Below are 18159 nucleotides of genomic sequence, written 5' to 3' on the forward strand. Positions count from 1 at the left end.
AGTGAATGATAATAAGTCCATTTCTAAATAGATATTCTTTTTTTTCTTTTCTTTTTTTTTTCTTTTTTTTTTTTTTCGGTGGTAAAAAGGAGATTTCATTCAAACAAACAAAGAAACAAAGAAACAAAATCAACTACATCAGGTTTAGGACAAAGCTTGAAATGAAAAAGACCGTAGAGGCCAGACAGATAAGCATCCAACAGATTAGGTGGAGAGGAATTATAATACAAAATATTCAAATCTTGAAGTGATCCTATTCTAGCAAGAGCGTCCGCACAAAAGTTTGCTTTCCTATAGCAGTGCACCACCTTAATCAGAGGAACTTGAGCATTTAGGAGCCTACAATCAACCACAAGGGATGAATTAATAGCATTAGAGATGTTGTCATTGTTCATCAATTCAACAACAATTTGTGCATCCAATTCTACTTCAAGAGCACTAACTCTCAAATTTAAACACATGATTAACCCATCCCTTAATGCCCACAGTTCAGCTAGGAAGCTAGTGGTATTTCCTCTGTTTCTAAAGAAAGCTTGTATCCAAGCTCCCGAATCAGAGCGAAGAATGCCCCCTTCTCCTCCTGCACTTGGGTTTCCAAAAGAATAACCATCAATGTTTAGTTTGAACCAACTTCTGTAAGGTCTTTCCCACTAGATACCTCTCCCAACATGAGGTCTCTTTATAGAATTCCTTAGAGCACAAAATGCATGCTCAACTGCTCTTTGAATGATTTCTAAGTGGATGGTTTGGTTGGGGCTTTGCTTTTGGAAAACAACTTTGTTCCGATGCTACCAAAGAGTCCAAACACCAAAAGCAAAGATCAAGTTCCAAGGAATACGCATCTGCCCAAATTTTATATCAAACTTGCAATTAAATTTCAGCTAGTCATGGAGGTTTCAGCTTGAAGAAATTTGTTCTGAAGTTAGCTCCAAGGTTTTGCCAACAATTTAGAGCAAAATTACAATCCCTCAAAAGATGGATAATCGTTTCTAGAGCATGCTAGCATATCAGGCAAGAGATGTTTATATGAATACCTCTAGCTACAAGACATTCATGAGTGGCTATGCTATTATGAAAACACATCCACATGAAGAACTAGACCCTTGGGAGAACATTTAATTTCCATATCCAACTGCCATTAAAGGAGAGGTGAGGCTCAGAAATCTGGTTAGACAAAAGGTAAGCACTATTGAGGTTAAAATGCCCATTGGAAGTTGCTACCCAGATCATTCTATCCTTCATTGATGCAACACAAGAACGAGGCATAGCTCTAATTAGGGATGACAATTTTACCCCACCCCGCTTTGACTTGCCCCGGCCCACCCCGCCCCGCAAAGGTGGTGGGACAGGGATGGGGCAATATTTTGTCCCTGCATCCCGGCGCGGGGCGGGGATGGGTTTAGTATTTTTATCCCTAACCTGCCCCGCACTAATAAGGACTATAATTGTAAATTTAGTAAACCTTAAATCACTAATATTTAAAGTGAAACACAAGAGTACAAAACATGAGATAAAAATATTTTTTATTCTAAAACCCTACTGTTATTGCTGCCTTCTAACCCATCCCTCTTCTCTATAGTCTATATGTATTTTTCAAGTTTCAAGCCAGACTTCACTCCAAGTCCAAGACATTGCTTTTTAGGTTCATCTCATTCACTATCTTCCTTTTGTTTTAGTGTTTCTTAAATCAATTTTTTTAAATTTAAATTTTGGTTCTTTTTTTCTATCTAAAATTGGTATTTTTGTTTATAGCTATTGAAGAAGTACAGTTGGAAGGAAAAAAGGCTGGTCACATAGTGCTTCCAATAGGCAGTAGGTTTGTTTCTTATCACATTCCAATTGTTTCGATTTTTTTTTTTTTTGCACATTGTTTCATGCTTCTAGTAGGCAATAGGTTCGGGCACACTTGGATTTCATTATGTATTAGGCAGTTTGAAGCTAGATGTGATTCATTATATGTTCGACCCCACACTTGCTATTAGGCAATTTTGAATTATGTTGTTACGTATTAGACTATTTAAATACTTGGTTTATTTAAATGCTTGGATTTTAAAACATTTTGTTTTGTTGTGATTTATATTATTGTAGCAAAAATTTTATTTATATATATAAAATTGTATTAGGGGTGGGTCCCCGTGGGGCATCAAGGGGCAAGGTAGTTTGCCCTGCACCCCGGGGCGAGGCGAGGATGGGGAAGGGCAACAATTATGCGGGGCGGGGACAAAGATCACATCCTCTGGCCCCGCCCTGCCCCATTGCCATCCCTAGCTCTGATTTCCATGCCAACATGGCTTGGCAAGGTTATAGAAATTTTCCCCCAATCCCAGCCAGTATCCGAGACTATATCCCTGATTTTAAGTTCCTCTTCCCCTCTAGTGAGTGGACCATGTACAAGAGATCTCAATGGCCCATTAGAAGTCCAATTATCAAGCCAAAAATTAATATTACTGTCCCAGCCTAGGCTCCATCTGGTACCTTTGGCAAAATTAATATTCACTCCTGGTAAGGGTGTCATTTCATTGGCATCAAATAAACAAATGTGCATTTCTATTGCTATTGTGGAATATGAGTTTATAGCATTGGCACCAATAGGCAAAGAGACTGAATGGATAAGAAATAAGATGTTGGATGTAGAGTAGTAATCACAAGTTCACAACCAATACCAACCATTTTTGTGTACATTGCAATAGAGGCGTCACCATGTTTAGAGCATACAACAAAGTGTACAATGAAAAATATAGACATATAACTTTAAGACACAAGTACATAGTAGATGAGGTTGTATCAATTGTAATATCTCACATGATAATTTGGCAGAAATTTTCATCAAAATTTTTTCCCTAGAATTGGTAAGAGAAGAAATTCATTGGAATGAGACTAAAATCTTTCAAATAGAATCACCATTGCTGAAACCCAACCCTAAATAGATCCAATATAAATAGGTTTAAATGAAAACATGATGCTAATAAGTGTTAAGTAGAGTGTTAATAGTTAAGTCTTTTAGGTACTTTGATATTAATAAAACTAATATGTAACCCGTGCTTGTACATGGGATTGATGAATTGTAGTGGTACTACTGATATTAATTTGGGTTATTAAACACATATGACATAGTATGACTAGGACATTTGGAAGTACTAAAATAATTTTTCCTTGCTATTTTCATGATATTGGTTACGCCAAGTTTCTCATTACATTGTTATTACATATATAATTTTGAAAATCACTATTGGATACTACATATACAATATCAATTTACAATTATTGTCTGTGAAATTATACTAAATACAATACAAAATAAAATAATAAATTGATCAAATAGTATCTCCTAAATTGAATGAGGATAGGTATATAGGATCATTCAGCTCAATTATAGTTTGTTACATTCAATATCTTTGCATACAAAATATTTGAATAGAAACTGTATAAAAAATATGCTCATTAGTTCAAAGAAAAAATAACAACAAAAATCTAAACAATTTAATTTGTATGAAAAGCTAACAAAAGCATATATATATATATATATATATATATATATTACAATTTAAATTGGTTAGTAATTGGTTGTACATAGTCATGGTATATTATATAAATAACTTATAAATTTGAATTGTTTTTAGTTACATGATTAGGTTTTTTTAAGGTTTATTTATATTGAATTCCTCATTTTCTACACTAAATTAACTCATTTGGCACAAAAAATTAAAAAACTTAGATTAGATGGGACACATGGTGCAAAATTAAACTTTGAGATAATTACACATAACCCACCTGTGGTTTGGGTGAAAATCACTTTGCCTACCCGTGATTTGAAAAGTGTCACTTAACCCACCTGAGGTATGTTTCCGTCAATCTCCGTAACCCACCTCGGTCTCTGCCGTTACAAAAACACATTTTAATCCCAAAACAGAACATAACACGAATCAAAATACCCAAAAATCAAAAACTTTTCGAGAGAGGGACCTGAGGTGAGATCAGCTTGTTCTTCGTGGTTTGGAGCATTTGGAGGAGGAGAAAACACTTGTTTTGCATCATCGAAGTTAGGCAAGGTATGTGTGACTGCTGTTCATCGTGACCCACCCATGTAATTAGAGTTTTCTCAAAATTTTACCATCTTTGATGAAGTGGGTCTCGGGGTTGGATTCGTTATAGAGGTGTCACACCGAGGGAAGATGGTACTGCTTAAAGGAGGGTGATATGGGGAGATCAAGAAAATCAAGGGTGGGTAGAGAACGAAGAGCTTGTGCGTTAGTGGCAGGCCACAAGTTGTAAAGTACAGAAGCCAAAAAGGCAGAAAGAAGAGGGGAAAGCAGAGTAGTCGGAGGAGGAGAAGCGATGGGAGAAGAGAGACCAAGTGAGGTACATGGCGGCGGCGGTGAGGGCTCCGCAGCCAACGCCGAAGAGGAGAGCGACGATGACACTCAAGATGTCCTTGGTGCGGTCACAGAGGGAGCTGAAGTCATAGGAGTGACGACGACACTCAAGATGTCCTGGGTTTTATTTTGATTTATAGCTCCTGTTTTGATGTTTTTTGTTGGTATTGGCTGCTTTTTGTAAAGAGTTTGAGTTTTATTTGAACTGGGTTTCGAAAATTTTGTTCATTTTGATTCATAGAAATGGTATGGGATGTGTTTGATTTAAATCTTCTGTGCCGTGTGAGTATTGAAGAGATTTTGAGGTTTCCTGAACTGGGTTTTGACTGTTATTGTGAATGATGATGTTTATTTGGGTTTACTCAGGCACATTGGGGCTTGGTACTGTCGAAGAAAGAAGTATACTTCAGTGCAATATAGGAAACAAGAGTCCTATTTTGAAGGGAAATATTGTATAGTTTGGTTATTTGTGTAGGTTGATCTAGGTTTTATTTTTTTGGATATGTTCTTCATGTTCAAGATTTATGTGAATTAAGAGAGATCAATACCACTTTTTGATCTTGTTTCTCTTATATTTTTGTGCTATTTTTTGTTTTGGGAGGAGAGAGACATAAAATTTGAGCAAAAATATCTATTTACCCCTGATTTTAACAGAGGTGGGTTACGGAAAACAAACGGATCATACCTCAGGTGGGTTAAGTGATACTTTTCAAACCACAGGTAGGCAAAGTGATTTTCGCCCAAACCACAGGTGGGTTTAGTGTAATTATCCCTTAAACTTTAATTGAAATCCATTTTTTACACTTAATTAACGTTCTTGGCACAAAAATTTAAAATTTAGATTAGATGAGATACGTAACGCAAAATTAGACTCTAATTGAATTCAAATTTGAAACTTAATTGAATTTTCTCTTAACCTTACCTATTAATATATACTAGCTTGTAATCCCATGCATATGCATGGATACACTTAAAGATATACACAAAAATGCATGGTATAATTCCTATATATATATATATATTTAAATACTATTGATAGTCATTCTTATATTTTGTTAACTCTTTAAAAAGTCTTGTAAGAATATTATTAGATATAAAATGTAAATTTTCCGTTTTTATTTTTATTTTTATTACTTCTTAATTTTTGTTATTGTGAAGTACTTTTTTTTATTCATTTATTCTAAACACTTTAATTTTTGTACTCAATAACTCACTTGAATTAATATTTATGATATGGTCCCACATTTTATTCTAAAATTATGAAATAAAACTATTTCTAAAAATAATTAATTTAGCACATATGGTGCAAAATTTTACTTAAATTTGAAATTCTAATTGGACTTTCTTTAAGTTTTGCCTATATATATATATGGAGAGAGAGAGAGAGAGAGAGAGAGAGAGAGAGAGAGAGAAGCTTGTGACCCTATGCATATGTGTGGATATACTTAAAAGATATATATTAAAATGCATAGTATAATTCCTATATATATAATTTAAATATTATTAATATATAGTCATTCTTATATTTTGTTAACTCTTTACAAAATCAAGTAAGAATATTATTAGGTAGAAAATGTCAATTGTTCATATATTTTTTTTTAATTTTTTTTATGAATTCTTAATTTTTGATATTGTGAAGTACTTTTTTTTTTTTTTTTTTCTAGTTCATTAATTCTAGACTTTTTGGTTTTTGTATTCAATAACTTACTTGGATGAATATTTATGATGTGGTCTCACAATTAGCTCCAAAATTAAAAAAATAAAACTCTCTAAAAATAAATAATTTAGAACAGATGGCGTAAAATTGGATTTCAATTATAGACCTAATTGGATTTTCTTTAAACTTTACCTCTCTCTCTCTCTCTCTCTCTCTCTCTCTCTCTCTCTCTCTCTCTCTCTATATATATATATATATATATATATATATATAAATGAGGTTCTAATTTTCAAAACGTATATACATATGTTTATACATAAACATTTAATCAAATAGCATTTGGAAAAGTTAAGATTTAACTTAAGAATAATAGAGCTTTTGAAGGTGAGTACTTCCTGTCATAGAGGTTTTAAGATTTATTTTGGGAATATATCTAAGAAAATCTCAGTTATAAAACACATAGACAAAATTTCCTTAATAAAGCAAAAAACACAAATATAAACAATACATCTAGAATCATCATTTTTATTTATTTAAAAAAAAAATGAAGTGACAAGTTATTACATCATCAAGGTTTTGTTTTGTTTTTTTTTTTTTTAATATTATTAAGAGTTGGTACATTTTCTATTTTATTCTCTCTCTAAATTGACAAATCAGTGAGAAAAAACATTTTAGTGGGTTTTCTCGTTTTTAAAGGTAAACGTTTATTAGTTGTTTTTAGAAATACAGTTATACAAAGGTACATCAGTTGTTGTAGATAGTGTGATTTTTATTATGGGCGATAAATCAAACCAATGGTTCCATTCCATCTCCCAACACCCTAACTCTAGGTTTATCCTTCAGAGTTTAAAATGTTGGGTATGGTCGAAAACCCAATGGATATATTAAAAAAATGTATACATAGTACAAAATAATATAGAAGAGGCTTAAGGCTGACAAATAGACTCCAGGAAGAGATTTCAATGCTATCATCATGGTTGATAGCAGTTATTGGTGGTGACTATGAATTTTTAGCCCCAAGTCCTAAACTTCATAATTAACTAATATTTATATATTATTTTTTTTACTAGATGAATAATCCTTTGTTGTAGTGTCACATTCTGCTTCCAAAGTAATAAACCATTAAAAGGCCAAATTCAAAATAAATGATGGCAAAATGATTTTTTTTTTTTTTTTTGAGAAACTAAAAAAAATGACAAAATAAACATTAGTTATTTGAACATATGAATAAACATAAGTTTATATATTATTTCATTTAAACTAAAACATTGCTTGTGGCTAATTAGAGATTCACCTAAATATTAGCTTAGTTAGAGGTCTGTTACCCCCCTTATCATTTCATAGTTAAAATAGGAAAAATAGAGCAATATTTAAGAAAAAAAATTGGGGTTTTGTAATGTGCATAACTCTATTCAACACATCATATCACTAAAATTTTAGACAACAAAGTACAACTGTACAACCCATTTCAATAGACAAGTTAGGGTGTTGCCATTGGAAATTTGTGTGCTTTTGGTTCATGGGTTTGCCTTACGTGGGTGGATGGTTGATGCTAAAATTGTAGTCAATGATGGGTTTCTAACTGTGATTAGTGTTGGCTAGTCATAAATTTTCTCATTTAAGATAAATTAGTGCTAACAATTTTGTTGTGGAGGATGAGTTTTATACTCTTAATGGAGTTCAAAGTATAGTTAAATGTCTATGTGACATGGATATAAAAAAAGAATTTCACCTATGTAAGAACATAAGTGGTGTTGCTTCTAAACAAGAGTTATAACTTTTCTGTTGTAAACGCTGGTTAATCCAAGGAGTATCACAAGCCCATAATAGTACCAACAAGTTGTATATTCTTGCCGTTTAGGATATTTTCATGTGAGTGTTTTCTTTGGCTTTAAGAAAATAATTTGGTTTAAATTTAGACCACAGTTAACTTCTTGAAGTTTAGGCTGCGTTTGTTTCGCCTGAAATGCATTTCAGGAAATCATTTTACACCTTGCTATGTGTTTGGTTGTGCATGGAAAATTTGGTCACACGAAAAATCATTTCCGTTGACCGTAAAATATACCCACTTCAGCCGTAAAATGAATTACACTCTCATTTTACCTTCAAATGAATTCCAGGACTCAGAGAGAGAGAGAGAGAGAGAGAGAGAGAGAGAGAGAGAGAGAGAGAGAGAGAGAGAGAGAGCACACCAGTTCGAAACCTATCTCCCCTCAGCTCCACCCCACACACCAACGAGAGAGAGATGCAGCTTCACCCCACATGCAGCACCGCCGTACCCAATCCACTCAACCTCACCTTCGCCCATTTTGAGCTCTGCATGTACCCAATCCACCAAGGCAAAACTCTCCCTCACACCGGCGAAGCCCATCTCACCTCTAACATCTCCAATTCGTCGCTCCCTCATGCCGGCGAAACACTTCTGTCAAACCCACCCTCTACAATACCCGATCCACCCAAGACCGATCTTGATCTCGACCCACCCAAGACTGATCTCGTTGCCGCCACTGAAGATTGTCATCGCCGCTAAAGACCGATCTTGTTGATTTTGATTTTGTGAATAAAAGATGTTTTGGTCGGTGTTTCTTCCTCCTGTCATCGAGTTTGTGAAGATGTTTTTATTTTGATTTTTGGTTGTGTTTTTTTATTTTTTATTTATGGGATTTTTGGTTGTGTTAAGTGTATATTTTGAATGTCTCTGTTATAAAATTTGTATGGTAGCTGAGAAAATGTGAAAAATTTGTAGGAAAATAATATTTTCAAAATGTTACCAAACACTGGAAATTGTTTTCTAAACTATTTTCCATTGCAGAACCAAACACTCAGAATTCAATTTATATTGAACCAAACACAGCCTTAGAAATTATGACACTAAGGGGATGTTTAAGTTGAATGACACTTTTTTTTTTTTTAATTATTATTTTTTTTTTATGTGGATGATAAAGTATCTACCAAATTTGATATGACTATTACAAGGTTACAGCCTACTACTTGGGGGATTGTTGCATATATAGATACATACATATAGGTTTTAATATTTGAGAGATCCTTGTCTAAAAATAGAAGAGTAAAGAGTGTTTTAAAAGAAAAAAAAAATTTGAGTTGAAAAAATCTCACTCAAGCGAGATTAAAGTTTGCTCCAGTGAGATGGACCACACAAGTGAGTGACAAACAACTAAGCAAAGCATAGATGTATTTTTTTGTTTGACTTATAAGTCACATATTGAAGAATCTATTCCAGTGAAATGTGTTTTTGCTCGAATGAGATACTTATAGAAAGTTTGGTTTTTGGCTTTTTGCATAATTACACCCAAAAAAAATAAAATGAGAGAAATAAATGTGCTTATGTATCTAACAACTGGCACCTACTAACCTACAACGATAACATTCTAAAATACTTATCACATTCCAAGTGACCTTCTCAAAGGTGTTATTTTATTGCTAGCTCTTAATTGTTTATAAATAAACATTTAATTAATTAATTTTTTTGGGGATTTTTACATACCATCTATAAAAATTCAAATATGAGAAGATTTTTTTTTTTTTTTATTACCTTCAAATATGAAAAGATATCTCATATATAAGATATATACATCATTTGTTCCATAAATACTATACAAATAAGTGTTTTATACTATTAAAGAGAAGATACATATATTTTTTTTATACTAGCTGATAATTTATTATTCAAAGATGTCAAGAATTATGGATTTTAGGTCTTAAAATTTGAAGAATAATTGAAATTTGTAAGCAAAAAAAAAAAAAAAAAAAAAAAAAAAAAAACCAAAAAAAGAAAAAGAAAAAGAAAAAGAAAACAAAGAAAGGACGAAAACGACGTCGTGTTGAAAGTCCAAAAAACCGACAAGGCGGCAACATAGATCTTCGCGCCAATAGCTAGCACTTGGAATTTCAAAACCTCTATACTTTGTCCCCACCTAACCCCCCTCCCAAAAAAAAAACCTAAAAAACTACTCACCGTCGATCAACAATTTCGAAACCAAATCATAAAAATCCAACGGTCCCAACACGCCCATCATGTACATACATCTCAAACAAAACAAAACAAAACAAAAACACAAGTACACAACACAACCCTATAACCTACCACACACACACTCTGCACAGTGTGTTTGAAAATTTTAACTGAAAAACCAGCCGACAACTCGTGTCCACTTCCCAAATCTCGAGCTTCTCTCTCCTGGTTTTACGCACAGCACCACATTCACTTCCATTTTCTAATGCTACCACTTAGTTTTAGAGTATAAAAATTATACTATAAATCTCATTTTTTTTTTAGCTTCCCTAGGCAAGAAAGATTTCACAAAAAGGTTACCCAGTAATGTTTCAATCAATTGTGTATGACTTTTTGTTCAAGCTAATTACATTAACATACTAGTACATCATTCTGAACCAACCTGAGTGCTTAAAAAAACCCACTAAAGATTTCCAAACTTGTCTGGTTCTTGCTTTTTTTTTTTTCCTTTTTAGTATGGACTGTGTAAAGTTGGGTTTTTTTGGGTTTTGCTTCTACTTGTGGTTGCCAATGGTTGCTGCCTCTGACAATCTTCTTTCTCCAAAGGGTGTTAACTATGAGGGTATGTGCCAAGTGGGGTCTTCTTCAAAAGACACAAAACCCATGTCTTTTTGCTTTGTTGTGTTCTTCTTCTATATTTTTTTTTCTTCTTTTGAATGAATCTCTGATTAATTCTGTGTTTTTTTGGATGAAGCAGTGACTGCTTTGATGGCGGTGAAGATTAAGCTAAAGGACGAGTCGAATGTGATGAATGGGTGGGATATTAATTCCGTTGACCCTTGTACCTGGAACATGGTCGCTTGCTCTCCTGAAGGTTACGTTGTTTCCCTGTGAGTCTCTCCCCCATTGTAATCATTTGCACCTTTTTCACATTTGGGAACTCAGAAATTGAAGAAAAAATAAAAAATAAAAAACCCTTTTTGCTTTCTTAGTTAGCTAACTTAACAAAGAGGATTTGAAAGAAAGATTGGTTATTGGGGCTTATTGCTTTTCTTTATGTTTGTTTGGAGCTTTGCTTTCTTTGTACTAGTATTGGGTTGTTATTGGTTAATGAAATCTGAAATGTATCTCTAATGTTACTTCTTTCCCATTGATGTTGGTAGTGAGATGGCCAGCGTGGGCTTATCAGGAACTCTTTCACCAAGTATTGCCAATTTGAGTCACCTTCAGAAAATGTGAGACTTCTCTCATTCCATTTCTGCTGGACTTCATGGCAACTCCAATTGTCTATTTCTATTTCTTTTGCCCAGTTAGTCATACTTCAATAAGTAATTAATTGCTACTCATATTTTAAGCTTAAGTAGTTGGTGCTCTATTTCTATTCCACTTGGTAATGAAATGATGAGAGAGAATTGCTTGAAATGGTTTGCTTTGCTCATGTTTAGAGGAAAGTGATTAATGCATTAAAAAGAGTGAGTTGATTCAAGTGGAGGGAACCAAAAAAGGTAGGGGAAGACAAAAATAACATTAATAGTAGTAAAACAAAAGTCCATTAAGAAAGTAACAAAAAGTATGACTTCGGATAGAATAGAAACTAATACATGTGGTCAATCCTAATTAATCTGTTGAGGATTTATAGCCAACCCCAAAAATTTGGGACTAAGGCTTAGTTGTAGCTGTAATGTTTTTCAATATGGCTAATTTAGGAGCTTCAATAATGCTTACTTTTAGAGAATTCTTTGTCTTTTTTTTGTTTTTTTTTGTTTGTGTGTGTGTGTGTGGAGATTTTTGTGTTAAAAAATTAAAAGAATCAAAGGTAATAACTGGTAATGCATGATTCATGCCCATATTAGGTCATGTTTTAAATTGATTTTGGTGCAGTGATCTGTATACATGATGTCATACTTAAAAGTGTGTTAGCAGACTTAGATTTTGTAGGAAGCACTGGGCTAGGACAGGTGAGCTTGATCAGAATTCATTGCAAGGGTAGGAAATACTAAGCGTTCTTGTCTGTCTAGTTGCTTGATAAAAGGAAATATTTTGGCGTATAAGTTATGAGATGTCTTATATGTCTTTTCTTGTGCCCCTGCAGAAAAGATTATAAGAATTTAACATTTACCAATAAATATTTTCCATTTCTATTGTTGCAGGTCGTTGCAGAACAATCGGTTATCTGGCCCTATCCCAGCTGAGATAGGAAAGCTCTCAGAGCTTCAAACGCTTGATCTCTCACAAAACCAGTTTGTTGGAGAAATTCCAAGTTCTTTGGGGTCTCTAACTCATCTAAACTACTTGTGAGTATGAATTAAATGATAAATTGTGCACTACAATTACTATTGGCTTTAACATTCTGTTTGCTCTAACTATTTGTTCTCTAAACCTTTGCCATGCAAGTTTTTCAGGCGGCTCAGTAAAAACAATTTATCTGGACAGATTCCTAAGCTTGTCGCTAACCTCTCTTGTCTTTCATTCTTGTATGTGTTTCATCAGATTTCAACTGTGTTTTCTCTTTCAACACGTTTTGAGTAATTTTAATTTTGTATAACTGTATTGCATAGGGATTTATCGTACAACAATTTCAGTGGTCCCACTCCGAAAATACTAGCACAAAGCTACAGGTGATATCTTTAGTGAAAAGAAATGTTAGTATATAATAATAAAACCTGATTTTTATTTCCAGTTCATAGTTAACTGATTATAGTCCATCATTTTATGTCAAGTGGAGCATTCAATGGTGATCAATATGCTAAATTCCCACTTGATCACTAGATAGGCCATCCTATCTAGTAGCTTAAGCTTTTGTGTTGGATGCTCTAACACAAGTATCCAGCTCTTGTTATTTTATTCAATTTCTTTTAGGTCCTCCTATGGCTTCAGATTTTTTTTACCAAATTATAATTAGTTTCTGATATGTAAATAATCCTATCTGATGAATCTTCATTTGGGGAGTTTGTGTTGGATGTTGTGTAATTTTACTATAAAGGCAGAAAGAACAAAACAAAGATACTAGAAGAACAATATGACTTTTCTTTATACACAAGTGTTATCCTTAAGAGGAATTATGTATGTATCCCAAAATGTGGTAAAACAAAGACACACTGCATTTGCTTTTTTTGAATGTGATTCAATAGTTCGTATTTAATAAATACAATTTCTTCATATAGAATAGGAAAAGTCAGGTACCAGTGATGTTATGTTCAGTAGTTGATATTAATTTGCAATATTCCATTTGCCTGCATTCTTCATTTTTTGTTGACGCACTTCAACAGCTGAATTTTTTAAAATCCTTCCCAATATGTTATTTCAGCTATTTGACAGCTTCATGTTTTCATTGTAGTATTACAGGGAATAACTTTCTTTGCTCTTCTACATCAGCACAAATTTGCATGGGTGCTTCAAAACCAATAAATGGTAATATAGATATAACCTGTAAAATATACTTTGCTAATGAGTGCCTAAATATATTTGAATGACTATGCAAGATGGTGTAACTACAGATGCAAGGTCAACTCAGAAAGTCAGTGGTCATCATCAGTGGGTGCTTTCTGTTGCCATTGGCATAAGTTGCACATTTGTGGTTTCTGTGATGCTGCTTGTTTGTTGGGTGCATTGGTACAGATCTCGGCTACTCTCTTCATCTTATGGTACTAAACTACTCTTTTTTCTATGAAACAAGTAGATGATAGGGATCTGGAGAATTTCTAAAGATTCGAATGTGTTAAAAAATGCATATTTTCAGTGCAGCAAGATTGTGAATTTGATATTGGTCATCTCAAGAGGTTTTCATTTCGTGAATTGCAAAATGCCACTGGAAATTTTAGTCCCAAAAACATCCTAGGGCAAGGTGGATATGGAGTGGTTTATAAAGGATGCCTTCCAAATAGGACAGTGGTCGCGGTTAAGAGGCTGAAAGATCCAAGTTACACAGGAGAAGTGCAGTTTCAAACTGAAGTTGAAATGATTGGCTTGGCTTTGCATCGGAACCTCTTACGTTTGTATGGATTTTGCATGACATCCGATGAAAGATTGCTTGTTTATCCTTATATGCCAAATGGGAGTGTTGCTGATCGTTTGAGAGGTTTGTTACATTGTTGCTTGTCCCTGACCCTCTCTCTCTCTCTCTTTCTCTCTCTGTATTTGAAAATTTTGATTAATTTTTACATTGAATTTCTAGTTGTTCTACATAATAATGTTGTGGGTGTATGTTTTGGTTCATATAATTATTTTGGAATTACTAAAAATATTAATGATTATCCATGTGAACCAAATAACATATTATCTAGTTCATTTTTAAGATTCAAACACTGGAAATGAGTCAATTTTCTAAAAAAAAAATCTTTCTAGAAAGCAAGTCATTTTCCAAAAAAAAAATAATTTTCCATCAAAACAAATGGAGCATGAGAATCTATTTTCACTTTCAGCAATAGTTTCAGAAAATGATTATGATATTTTTCGTAAGATATTGATTTAAATTCTTCAACTAGGTCTTTGTGTTAGATATCTTTTGTGATTTTATTTATAAGTCCTTTTAAATATGAGTTTTACAGTATAAGTCAATGCTTAATCATGAGTTTTACAGTATACTAGAAATTTTTGCCTTTGGCTGGGAGGGGTATAGTATTGTTACACAACTCAAGACAAACTATATGTGTGTGTATTACATGTGTACAGGTGCAAGAAGGGAGGGGAATTTGTTAGAAATACAATGATGGTTTGTGTGTTTTAAGGGAATTCAAGTAGAATATTGAATGGGAAGCAATGAGAGATAGGTTTTCATGGATATTGGATTTTATTTATTTATTTATTTATTTTTTATGGTTGAATGCTGAAGTGTGGGCATGAGTGGTTAATAGTTTGGAGGGCTTGGACAAGGGATTTAGATCATGGGAGGGTTGGCCACGGCTAGGGCAGCAAGTGTGGATGTGATTTGGGATGGATTCTTGAAAGGAAAATGGCTTAGGGATTGATGGTAATGCAATAGGGCTTTGGAATGGAAAGTGGAAGATTGATGGTTGTTGGAGTTAATGTTTTGAATATATGAACTGGTTGAGAGATGGAATGAGTTTTGATTTCTTCTTGAGAGTCATTTTCTCCCTATGGAGACCTCTTCAAGGGAGTCTCTTCCTCTAATGCAGGACAATCAAGTCTAAGCAACACAAATTGGCAATTTCATTAATGAATTGGAAGTGTAATTATTTATAGAACCATAGAACTAATTTGACTGGCCCACTTGGCCTCCTCTTATTGGTTCTATTATTCCTCATGTGCAACTAATAATTCTAGCATGTGTTTATGTTATTAATAAATGTGTTAAATGTAATTAGCATGCTACGGTATGTAAATAACTATTCTATCTTATCCTCTACTAATTAACTTCCAACTACTTGGACAAGTTGATTTGATTACACGGGTTCACCCCAAGCTAATCCCTGACTTGAATATAGGGTTGTCAATACTTGTCTTGAATTACCACAGGTTCTGTGTGAATATGGAAGCAAGTAAAGGAGGATAAGGCTGGTTGGAACATATGGTTAGAGAGGAAAGGGTTGCTCGGCACTTATTTGCTAGTTCCAAGTTCCGCCTGACACTTTTGGTCAGAAACCTAATCTTTGTGTTCTGCCTTCATTCCTTGAATCAGCTTGTTCCTAGAAAGATGATAAGTATGAGTGTGTCCAAAAAAAAGAGAGTATTATGTATGTGTGTATATAGGGGGTACATGTACATGTTTTTAAATTAAGAGAGAGAGAGAGAGAGAGAGAGAGAGAGAGAGAGAGATGTCTCAATTTTTAAATTGTAAAGAAAGTCATAACTCATAAGTATATTTTATATGAAAGTTATCAAATCTAATATAGATATTTATAGTATAATTATATAAGATAATTTAACATCTTTCTAAATTCTATGAGCATGTAAAAGAATCCACAAAAAAAAAAAAAAAAGCATCTTCCATTAGAGTTTTGCTTGATGAAGATATAAAATTCATTCACATTCATTTTGGGGACCAAATTTTAATTTTAATATAGGGTATAGAAAATTTTAAAGATCTCATAGTATAATGTGGTACTGCTCTTGTGCTTGCTCAATATGACACCCTTAAGATTCCTGGTGGCATCACATTTTTGAAACTTGAACAATTTAATAACTGGTCATTTAAAAATATTTCTTCATGGATCGATATTTAATTACTTAAATTTATTATTTTCAATTAGAGCTATACCCAAGTGCAGCCTTTTTCTTACTCCTTTGTTAATTCCTAAATTGCATTCTTCTTATTAGCAGAAACTTGTCGAGAGAAGCCCTCTTTGGATTGGAACAGAAGAATGCAGATTGCCATTGGGGCTGCCCGTGGACTTCTGTACTTGCATGACCAGTGTAATCCAAAAATAATTCACAGGGATGTCAAAGCTGCAAACATTTTGCTTGACGAAAGTTTTGAAGCTGTAGTTGGGGATTTTGGTCTTGCTAAGCTGTTAGATCGGAGGGAATCACATGTCACTACTGCAGTACGTGGCACTGTAGGACATATTGCCCCAGAGTATCTTTCAACAGGCCAATCTTCTGAAAAAACTGATGTTTTTGGATTTGGCATACTACTTTTGGAACTCATAACAGGGCAAAAGGCGTTAGATGCTGGAAATGGTCAGGTTCAGAAGGGAATGATTCTTGAGTGGGTAAGTAGTTTCTATCTGTTATATTCGTAATGAAATACTTATGAAAAAAAAAAATATTCATAATGAAATGAAATCATTGGACTTTGTTTCTCTTTGGTCTTATGGTTCAAGATTGATAGAAGTTCATGATGATACTGTGACACAGTGAATGCCAGGAGAATACCATGGTTATTGTTTAGTTTCCAGTAAATTAATGGAATTGTGATTGATGCGAGTGTTTTAATAGTATATTATGGTGTGCTAAGTGGTGACTGATTATTAATATTATTTTAAATTCAAAGTGGATGATGCATCTTCAGACTTAAGTTGAGCATCACGAAACAATGTAAACTGAAACCGTGAAGCTTTTTCCTATCGATGCTGGGACACTCGCATGCTTTATATTTGTATAAGATTTTTATTTTTCCTTCATACACTTCCGGATATAATTTATCATCTGTGTCTTTTGTTCTCTAATTCATTCTGTAAAATATCAAAGCTACGTAACAAATGTTTGTCTTGTATTTAAGCTTATTCCTCAGCAGCCTTTTCATTGTTCTCAGCTTTGGCATCAATCATAAGTTTCTAAATAATAATTGAATAATGCAGGTAAGAACCTTGTTTGAGGAGAAGAAGCTGGAGGTGCTAGTTGATAGGGATCTAAGGGGATGCTTTGATGCATTCCAGTTGGAGAAAGCAGTAGAGGTGGCCCTGCAGTGTACTCAATCACATCCCAACCTCCGGCCAAAGATGTCTGAAGTTTTGAAGGTCTTGGAAGGCCTTGTTGAGTCAGGACAGGCAGAGGATTCACAAAGTGGAACCAACCTTTGTGAGGCAAGGGCTTGTAGTTTTTCCAGAATTTACAGTGACGTTCAAGAAGAATCTTCATTTATCATTGAAGCCATGGAGCTTTCTGGACCCCGCTAACAAGCAGTTTAATTTGTTCCTTTCTAAGTTCAAATGTAAATGAGTTTTGCGCTTTATCATAATCATATACAAATTTATACATTTTCTATTGAGTTAATGCTTGTTGGATTGTATTGTGATTTGGGCTTCTTGTGCAGATTGCACCACAAGACTCAAATCAATAATAGTAAAGACAAAGACAAATAACAAGCACACAAAGAATATTAAAATTTACGTGGTTTGGTAGATCGTTGCACACAACCAATAGGAAAGTCGCCCCCTCCTAACTCAGTTTTGGCTTCGTCCTTGCCTATGAGGTTGACATGTGGTTCCAATGGATGACATACAAGAGGCCTATAGATTATCTGTTGATGAAGAAAAAAGCCTATAAGGCAAAAGGGAGCAAATAGGATTTGTTTGTGGCAAACAAAAATGCAAAGACTCCTACGTGGGGGAAGGTGAGTGAAGTCCAATATTGAATAATAATGAAAATGGTGAGTGGTCCATAGAACATAATTACTCATATCTATTAGTTTAAGTTTTTGGGGTTAAGTGGTGTCCGTATAGGTTATAAAATATTAACTATTTAATTGGAGTCTC

At 33.8% G+C, this 18159-nt stretch overlaps 1 protein-coding gene across 4 annotated transcripts; it reads left to right on the top strand.

Moving 5' to 3' along the window:
* The first annotated feature begins 10175 nt into the window (after nt 1–10175).
* Nucleotides 10176–17672, top strand: LOC126726229 (probable LRR receptor-like serine/threonine-protein kinase At5g45780). 4 transcript variants are annotated; one of them, XM_050431441.1, is made up of 12 exons: nt 10176–10625; nt 10761–10893; nt 11167–11238; nt 11927–11989; nt 12154–12297; nt 12406–12477; nt 12562–12621; nt 13341–13414; nt 13486–13647; nt 13743–14081; nt 16283–16674; nt 17263–17672. In XM_050431441.1, the coding sequence occupies exons 1-12, from the start codon at nt 10520–10522 to the stop codon at nt 17578–17580; spliced, it is 1935 nt and encodes a 644-aa protein (XP_050287398.1). In that variant the 5' UTR covers nt 10176–10519; the 3' UTR covers nt 17581–17672. The 4 variants fall into 4 exon arrangements, with proteins under 4 accessions (XP_050287398.1, XP_050287399.1, XP_050287400.1 ...); XM_050431442.1 differs by having other exon boundaries at nt 10177–10625; nt 13501–13647; XM_050431443.1 differs by lacking the exon at nt 11927–11989 and having other exon boundaries at nt 10179–10625.
* The last annotated feature ends 487 nt before the right edge of the window (nt 17673–18159 follow it).

Source organism: Quercus robur, chromosome 5, assembly GCF_932294415.1.
Source record: "Quercus robur chromosome 5, dhQueRobu3.1, whole genome shotgun sequence".
Classification (NCBI taxonomy): domain Eukaryota; kingdom Viridiplantae; phylum Streptophyta; class Magnoliopsida; order Fagales; family Fagaceae; genus Quercus; species Quercus robur.

Coding starts and splice junctions, on each gene's coding strand:
- LOC126726229 (XM_050431441.1), top strand. CDS start 10,520: ATGGACTGTGTAAAGTTGGGTTTTTTTGGGTTTTGCTTCTACTTGTGG. Junction 10,626..10,760: donor AAAGGGTGTTAACTATGAGG/GTATGTGCCAAG, acceptor TGGATGAAGCAG/TGACTGCTTTGATGGCGGTG. Junction 14,082..16,282: donor TGTTGCTGATCGTTTGAGAG/GTTTGTTACATT, acceptor TCTTATTAGCAG/AAACTTGTCGAGAGAAGCCC.